This window comes from Sinocyclocheilus anshuiensis, unplaced genomic scaffold, assembly GCF_001515605.1.
Source record: "Sinocyclocheilus anshuiensis isolate Anshui unplaced genomic scaffold, SAMN03320099.WGS_v1.1 scaffold300, whole genome shotgun sequence".
Classification (NCBI taxonomy): domain Eukaryota; kingdom Metazoa; phylum Chordata; class Actinopteri; order Cypriniformes; family Cyprinidae; genus Sinocyclocheilus; species Sinocyclocheilus anshuiensis.
The window spans coordinates 502,536-511,359 of record NW_015557379.1 but is presented as its reverse complement, the minus strand read 5'-3'; the positions used below and the strand labels follow the sequence as shown (position 1 = coordinate 511,359).

Sequence of the window (8,824 nt, the reverse complement as noted above, 5' to 3'; positions counted from 1 at the left end):
TTTTCCCTTAGCAAATCTGAACTGCCTGTCGGCCATTTTGATTTATGCCGTAAACCTACTTTTTCAAGCTCCTCCTCAAGCCTTGGTCCGATTTTCACCAAAATTGATTCACATCATCTTCAGACTGTGCTGACAAAAGTTTATGGATTTCGTGTCGATAGACGAAACCGTTTTCGTACAGCGCTGCTACAAATTTTAGGCATGGTGCCAAAATGACTCTAAGGCTATATCTCTTCAAAGCTTTGACATAATGACAACAAACTTTGTGTGTGCCATTGTCACCTCACACAGAACACACCAAAATGATTTGATTACAGCGCCACCTGTTGGTCAAAAGTGATAAGCCAATAAATCATATTACTAGTGGTTGTATTTATGATTTTTCAGCCATTTCAATTACAATCATCCTAAAATTGCTTTTATTACTCATTGTTGCATTTGGTCTGATGCTCCATGCCATGCTTAGCTCCTCAATTTGCCTCTGGAGTGCTTGGCCCCATGATTGCTGCTTGCAGCTATATTTTTCATTTAAGATTTTTACGTCTACGTTCTTCATATTTATATTTTATTTCGGTTTCATTTCAATTAAAAAAAAAAAAAAAAGTTTTAGTTAACAATAAGAGCACTGTTCGAGAATCTTTTTCTCAAGCCTCATGGAATTCAATTCAAATCCTTGATTTTTATTTATTTTTTTCAGAGCTTCCTGACAAAGTGTCAAAGGTCACAGTAGTAAAACGTGAGGCCAACAAACTCCTCATAAGCTGGACGCCGGGACACGACGGCTTCTCTCCTCTCAGCACATGCTACATCACGGTAAGAAGGACTAAAGAATGAACATTACTTGTACAAGGCCACTGCATTGTGATGAAGCCCCTCAGGAACATAATGCATCAGGATTTTGTTGTTTGGTGCTCCAAGCAAGTTTTAAACTCAAATTTTCACCTTTAAAGAGATGGTTATGACTCAGGTTTCTCCCTCAATATAAGATTTTACACCCATTTTAACGTCTGCCACATGGTAATGTAACAGCACACTTTCCAAACTAGAAGAAACACTGCTAAAATCTTTGATTGAATGATGACTGTCATTTCTGTAACAAATAATAAATGGTTATCCTTCATCTGTTCCAGGTGCGAGAGCTTTTGGAGCCAGGAAGCCCCACTGCCGCACACCCCACACACGTGCCTCCATTCCAGTATGAAATCAGCAACCTCAAGGCCATGACCTGGTACAACATGAGCGTGTCCTGCACCAATGAGATTGGCCCGTCACCACCCAGCGCCTGGGTCCAGAGCAACACCACAGAGGGCGGTGAGTCGTTCACATTCCTGGAGCAACTTCCTGCATTTTTGTAAATAAAACTACCATTCAAAAGGTCTAAATATTTTGGAAATGCATTTTTTATGCTCACCAAGGCTGCATTTATTTGATAAAAAATGCAGTAAAATCAGTAATATTGTGAAATATTATTACAGTTTGAGATAACTTTTTGTTATTGTAATATATTGTGAAATGTAATTTATTCCTGTGATGAAAAGCTGAATTTTCAGCAGTGTGACATTATCTTCCGTGGTCATTCTAATGTTCTGATTTGGAAACAGGAAACATTTCTGTTTATCAATGTTAAAAAAAATAAAGAGCTGTTAAAAATCGCTTATGTTAACTCTACAAACTTGAAATGGAAGATGCAGTTGAGTGCATAAGAGTTGATATGAGAAGTACCATTTTGCTAATAATAGAAACTAGAAGACAATTACTGTAGTCTGTAATTATGTCTTTCACATCCAAGAGATTTTCGAATGCCAAATGGGAATGGGAGTGACCTGGTTGTTAGAAATGCTTTTCCTATGGGGTGTGTCTGTGAAAGATTTCCTCTGTATTCCTAAAAGAACTGTTTTCAGTCACCGATAAGCATTATGGTTTATGTCATACCATACTTATAATTTAATACAATCTGAAATTGAGTTACTACTTAAAAAACATTACCAACATAGGTTTAATTTAGTTATTATTCTTTACTTATTATTTTATTTATTTATTATTTTATATATTTTTTGTTTGTTTGTTTGTTTCTAGTTTGTTACCATTTTAGTGTTTCATCTTAAAATTATTTCAGTTAGTTGCCAAGGAAACACTTCTAATTGTCATTTAGTTTAAGTGTTTCATCTACTATTTATACTTTATTTCATCTTTTTAATTAAATCAACAAAAATTTTATAAAAAATTATATTTCTCGTAATGGCTTTTTCTTTGGGATTTTTGCCTAGGAACCATTATTTCTTATTATATTATTATTATTTTATTTTATGAAGGTCCTTTCATGCCTTCATATTCTATTCTATTCTATTCTATTCTATTCTTTTCTTCATATTCTATTCTTTTTAGTAGTTCTTTGGTCCATATTTTGCATGCTGCTCAAGAGATGATTTATCTGGAATGAAATCATGTAATCATGGCTGTAGCCAGCTATGAGGTCCGGACCTCTGTAAATTTGTTCAAAAATGAAATTTGTTCTCTGAATTAATAATTTGCTGTTCAAAACTCCTCGTATGAGTGTCTGCATGTATAATTCAGTTAAACAGTTTGCGATAATGTTTAGTGTCCGTGGTATGAAAATGATTGCTGCGAGATGCTTGCGGAGTGAACGAGGCTCAAAAGAGTTGCGAGTAATTTGCGTGTTGCCACACTGTAAAAAATGGACGTGAATTTAACGGTAAAATACTGTAAAAATGCTACAGTAAAAACCTGTTAAATGGTTAACGGTAAATTTCCCTACTATATATGGTGAAAAACTGTATTGGACATTACATGTATTGGACATAAATTTTACGGTATTATACCGTTTTTGGAAGTTAAAAATACCTAGACAGTATAATTTACAGTGAATAACCGTAAATTGACATTCCCAGAATTCCCTGCGTTACATTTAAAATTTGATGCTTTTTTTTGTTGTTGAAATAACTTTCTTCATAGTTTTTTCTTATCAGTTTTGTATATTAGGGTTGTGTGTTACACCTAATGTTGTTAAATGAATGTTTATTGCATCATTTCAGTTTCATGTGTGTTACCATGATGGTGTTTAGTGTTTGTGTGAATGACACTGTGCACCTTCTATATATGTTATTATTTAAAAGCTGCTTGTGATAGGCTTTGGTTCATCATGTGACTTTCTCATCACCACCTGCATTTGGTGGTTATCAGTGTATTACAAAGGTACAAAACAGATTTCAGTACTTCAATAGGTTGGAAACATTAACATTATATTAGTTAATGAAATTACGGTATTTAACTGTAAATTTAAGTTAAAACCGTCAAATCTAAAATGTTGCTACCGTATTTTTTACGCTAAATTTCCGGCAACCACAGCTGCCTTTTTTTTTTTACTGTAAATTTTACGGAATTTTTTTTACAGTGCAGATACAACTATTATAAGCATCTTTGGACTTGTCTTGTCTACTTAATTTAACACTTAGATTAACACAAAGATAATAAAGAGGGAATTCGCAGTTTAGGGTTAGCGATGTCTTTATCTTATCTTATTAACAATAACGTTAAGATAAAGACATGTATGTATATATATGTATGTATGTATATATATATATATATATGTATGTATGTATATATATATATGTATGTATATATATATACATATGTATGTATATATATATACATATGTATGTATATATATATACATATGTATGTATGTATATATATATATGTATGTATATATATATACATATGTATGTATGTATATATATATATGTATGTATATATATATACATATGTATGTATGTATATATATATATGTATGTATATATATATACATATGTATGTATGTATATATATATATGTATGTATATATATATACATATGTATGTATGTATATATATATATATATATATATATATATATATATATGTATATATATGTATATATGTATATATCTCTGTTATGAAAATAATCTTATCTTATTTTCATAACAATATCTGGAAACACTATCGCCTTAAGGTTACCACATATGGTAAGGCAAACGCAAAAAACATCATATTATCTGTCAGAAACATTATCAATGCTATCAAAAACATTAGCATTTAACACTATTACACAGATCTAGAACAAGTAGGTTACAGAATTAAATAAAATATAAAGAAGTCTATGCTGTTTCATTCAGTATAGTAGTTAAATTTTCACAATCATGCTAAAACATTCATAAGAGCACTAGACAAAGTTATCATCTATATAGCAGTGGTTATTAATGAAAACTATAACAGTATAGTTGCATGAATAATAAACAACTGATAAAATTATCCACCCCATAGTATTAACACATTTTGATGCAATAAATATGGTATAATAGACAAAAACATCTTTCACAAACATCTACATGTCTGTCTCTTTGAAAGTGTTTAGTGTATATAATGAGTTGTATTTGTAGGGGTTATTATAGCACAGTTCTTAACCCCACCCCAGACCTCACTCATTTTCAAACCCTGGTTACGGCCATGGATGTAATTAATTCCAAATTTGTTCAAAATTTTACAGTTCCATCAGAAGCTCCCCAAAACTTGACTGTTCACGTGAACAATTCCATGTTGATGATCCGATGGGAAGCTCCGCCCCCTGATAAGTTGAATGGAATCTTGCAAGGATATGATGTCACTATTACACACGGAACAAATACAAATAAGGTTAGTAATTGGTTTGCCAATTGTGTTTTGTGTACTAACAAAATTGACTTTACTAAACATCAATCACTGAGAAACAAAATCATGTCTGTTTTTGTTTAGAAATCAGCTGAAAATCCTTAGAATCTCAGTGTTGTGACAGCTTGTATGTAGCGTTTACAAGAAATGTCACTAAATTTGTTAAATATTTTAAGATACTTTAAAATAATCTATTTGATATCAACATGAATTTAAGGAAAATATAAAAGGAAAAGAGAGTATATTTCAGATTCTGTAACTGGTCACTGCTTCTTTGTCCATAAAACTAAGTAAGCTAAACCTAAAAACTAAAACTTAAAAAAAAAAAAACTGTATAGAAAAATCAACAAAATAACTTAAATTTGAACTAAAATTAAAATGAAAACAGAAAATATACATATAAAATTAATTCCAAATATTAACTAAAACTATAATATCAGTGAAACTTGTTGCAACACTGGTTGCAACTTTAGTAAACATCCTTAATTTAAATAATTTAAGAGTCTTGTGGCTCTCAAAATAAGAGCAAAACCCCCTAAACAGACTTTATAGTATCTAGATATACTGCATGTAACCATTTATTTTTATTGCATAGTTCATCAACGTCTCCCAGGTCGCTCAGAGCAGTGTTTTGCTCAGTATTGCTCAACAGACATGGTTCTTCATTGGATCTGAGATCACAACAAGTCACTTTCAGCTAGAGAATTTACAATAAAACAGCTGTTCTTGTTTCTAAGATGAAAGCGACAGTCTGAGATCATTCATTTTTACAGTTTCCTCGGGCATGCCAGCCTGCTTGAGTTCAGCTGTATATTAATAAAAGCCCCTGAAGCAAATGTCTTCATTATGATATTATGCTTTTATCTTTGCAGATCGGTTTGCAGTGTTTGTTAAAGCAATAATTTACCCAAAAATGAAAAATTGCTTAAAATGTACTCGCCCCTTTATGCCATCTAAGATGTAGATGAGTTTGTTTCTTCATCAGATTTGGAGAAATGTAGCATTGCATCACTTGCTCACCAATGGATCCTCTGCAGTGAATGGGTGCCGTCAGAATGAGAGTCCAACCAGCTGATAAAAACATCACAGTAATCCACAAGTGATCCACACCACTCCAGTCCATCAGTTAACATCTTCTGAAGCAAAAAGCTGCATGTTTGTTATAAACAAATCCATCATTATCTTTAAACCATTGCTTCCAGCTAAAATGAGTTCTGTTTCCATAATATTGCTTTATCCAGTGAAAAAGTGGTCTCATCTGAATCAGGAGAGAAATATACACAAATCAAGCAACAATTACTAGCGTAAACAGTCCAAAGTGGTTCTAACCAAATATGTGCGTGGATATTGATGCAAAACGATAACAGGAAATTGACTTTTTTCACTGGAGGAAGCGTTATAATGGATTATGGACTCGTATTTTACCTAGAAGTGACGGTTTGAAGTTAAAATGTCTAAATGGTGGATGTGTTTCTTACAAACATGCAGATTTTAGCTTCACCATACAGTACATTAACTGATGGACTGGAGTGGTGTGGATTACTTGTGGATTATTGTGATGTTTTTATCAGCTGTTTGGACTCTCATTCTGACGGCACCCATTCACTGCAGAGGATCCATTGGTGAGACAGTGATGCAATGCTACATTTCTCCAAATCTGATGAAGAAACAAACTCATTTACATCTTGGATGGCCTGAGAGTGATGTATGTTTTCAGCAAATGCTCATTTTAGGGTGAACTATTTGTGTAAAGGAGAAGTATGTCATTTCTGCACCACAAGTGCAATTGGAAAAATAATGACTATATATATTTAGCCCAGATTGGGTTGTTTGGGCAACTAGAATAGAAAGTTTTCAAGGTCAGGTGTGTAACAACATGTTGAAAAAAGCTGCACTTCTCTGTTTATTACACAGAACATGTGCTTCTAGCCACCTCTCAGTGCCCTGTGTGGCCAGTGACTAAATCATATGGGAGTGGTTTTGTTAAAGCATGGCATTTTAGACAATGTGTACTTCCTGTTTCTGTCCTGTTAGCAGGAAACCGGCAGTGTGTGGAGAAGTTATTTGTTATTGTCCGTCTGTCATGACTCACCACTGAATGACCTGGGATTCATGACGACGCATCAATGTCTGCGATTAACAATCTGCCGTGACTGACCTGTGTGATCTCACACTGTGAACACAACAGTAACTGGAAATGAGTGTCATGCATTCACACTCACAGCTGCTCTCAGAACGACACCTGTTGCTTTCCCTCAACAAAATCACCAATTAGTTCATCAAGTAACATCTGCTCATGGAAAAATGAATAATTTTGACCTACATTTATGTTTGGGTTTTTGGCAAACATTTTATCACAGAAACTTACAAGAATATACACATAAAAGTCGGCTAGTTTTAATCTCATAAAACTTTTCAAGAGCATGTTATTTTAGTATTATTTTAGTATTATTTTTTATACTATTATAGTTTTGTTAATATTTTAAATTAGCCTTTATTTTTATTTATTTATTTTTTTTTGGTGCTTTTGTCAATTTTCTTTCTTTCTTTTTTTAAATATTACTTTTTAGGTTCTTTTTTTTTTATTTCAGTTATAGTGTTAGTTTTATTTGTTTCCAGCTAGCAATTTTAGTGCTTCAATGAAACTTGTTTCAGTTAGTGGCCAAGGAACATTTCTAATTTTTGTTTAGTTTAATTATTTAATAATTATATTATTCTTTATTTTACCTTTATTTTAATTAACAAAAATGTTTTTAGCTATTTTTAGTTAACAATAATAATAACACTGGTGCAGGGTCATTTTTCACCCCAAAATAAATTTAGATTTTTTATTTTGTTTTGTTTTGTTTTGTTTTGTTTGATATTTTATTTTTTATTTTGTTTTGCTTTATTTTGTTTTGCACATGGCAGTTCTAATCCACTTCCTGGAATAGTTCAGTTATGCTGAATTAAATAACAAAGTCGTTTAGTTTAATTTTGTTTGTTTAGTTTAATTGTTTTGGTTTAGTTTTTCATCTAAGAATTATATTATATTCTTTGCACCTTCATTTTAATTTACAAAAATGTTTTTAATAGCTTTTTATTTAACAATAATAATAATGATAACTCTGGTACAAGGTCATTTTTCACCCCAAAATAAAAATAATTTTTTGTTTTGTTTTTTGTTTTTGTTTTGTTTTGTTTTGTTTTGCACATGGCAATTCTAATCCAGTTCCTGGAATAGTTCAGTTATGCTGATTTAAATAACTAAGTCATTGTATTAAGGGTACATTTACATTAAAGGTAGCTGAGAATGTATTTTGGTTTAGGCCCTAAACCCTTGAAGAAGTCCAAATAAATATTTATTCATTAAGTGCACTGCAGATCCACTGTAGATGATTGAGACAGTAATGCACTGCAGGAAGTGATCAGGTTTATTTTCACTAAATGAGTGTGTTTTAGTCAATCAATTTCTTGGCGAGTTTGAAAAGCATGTTGTTTTAGGCTGGTTTTAAAATATAACTGCTGAGTTTGCTTTTCTCACAGTAATCCGGGGTTCCTTCAACAAATGGAGGGCAAGGATTGAAAAACTTAAGGACCTGTAAAACACAGGAAGCCATTATGTGAGCTAGACGACCAGAAGTGGCTTATCGCAGTGGCTGGGCCAGGATTAGTTTTTCTTTTTGGTTTGTTTTTCTTTTTTAGCATCTATTTAACCTTAATCTATTGTGTTGCTTCTCATGCATGGCCAACAGTAATGTGCATGAATTAAGGTAATCTTTAAAAAGTTCATCCCGAGACACCTGGAGGACATTCAGGTTTATGATTTAAGGAAGGATTGACTAGAAAAACAAATTTAATTGCAGTGTAAATCTCTGAGCAGAGGCATAGCATACATTTACATGCAGTCGCACGCACCATAAATACCCCTAAACCACACTGTGTGGACTTCTCAGGGCCCCTAGAACAACTCACTTCTTGTTTTTGGAGAAGTGCAGATGCAGTTTTTCATTTGTGGATGTAAAAGCGACTGACAGCATGTTGAAGACTCACTGACTCGTGTAAGTGTCAGCATGTCTGAGAGATTTTGGGAACAGGAGTGACAGTGGCAGCTTTACGCAACCAGCAGCATGGATGTGTCA

At 32.8% G+C, this 8,824-nt stretch overlaps 1 protein-coding gene across 3 annotated transcripts in view; it reads left to right on the top strand.

Annotated features, from left to right (window-relative positions):
- Positions 1–8,824, top strand: part of mertka (c-mer proto-oncogene tyrosine kinase a) — a 53,367-nt gene that overhangs the window by 28,376 nt on the left and 16,167 nt on the right. For all 3 annotated transcript variants that reach the window (XM_016474637.1, XM_016474638.1, XM_016474636.1), the window contains 3 exons: positions 698–813; positions 1,131–1,311; positions 4,543–4,688. In XM_016474637.1, the coding sequence (XP_016330123.1) occupies positions 698–813; positions 1,131–1,311; positions 4,543–4,688 (443 nt within the window). The remainder of the gene's footprint in view (positions 1–697; positions 814–1,130; positions 1,312–4,542; positions 4,689–8,824) is intronic.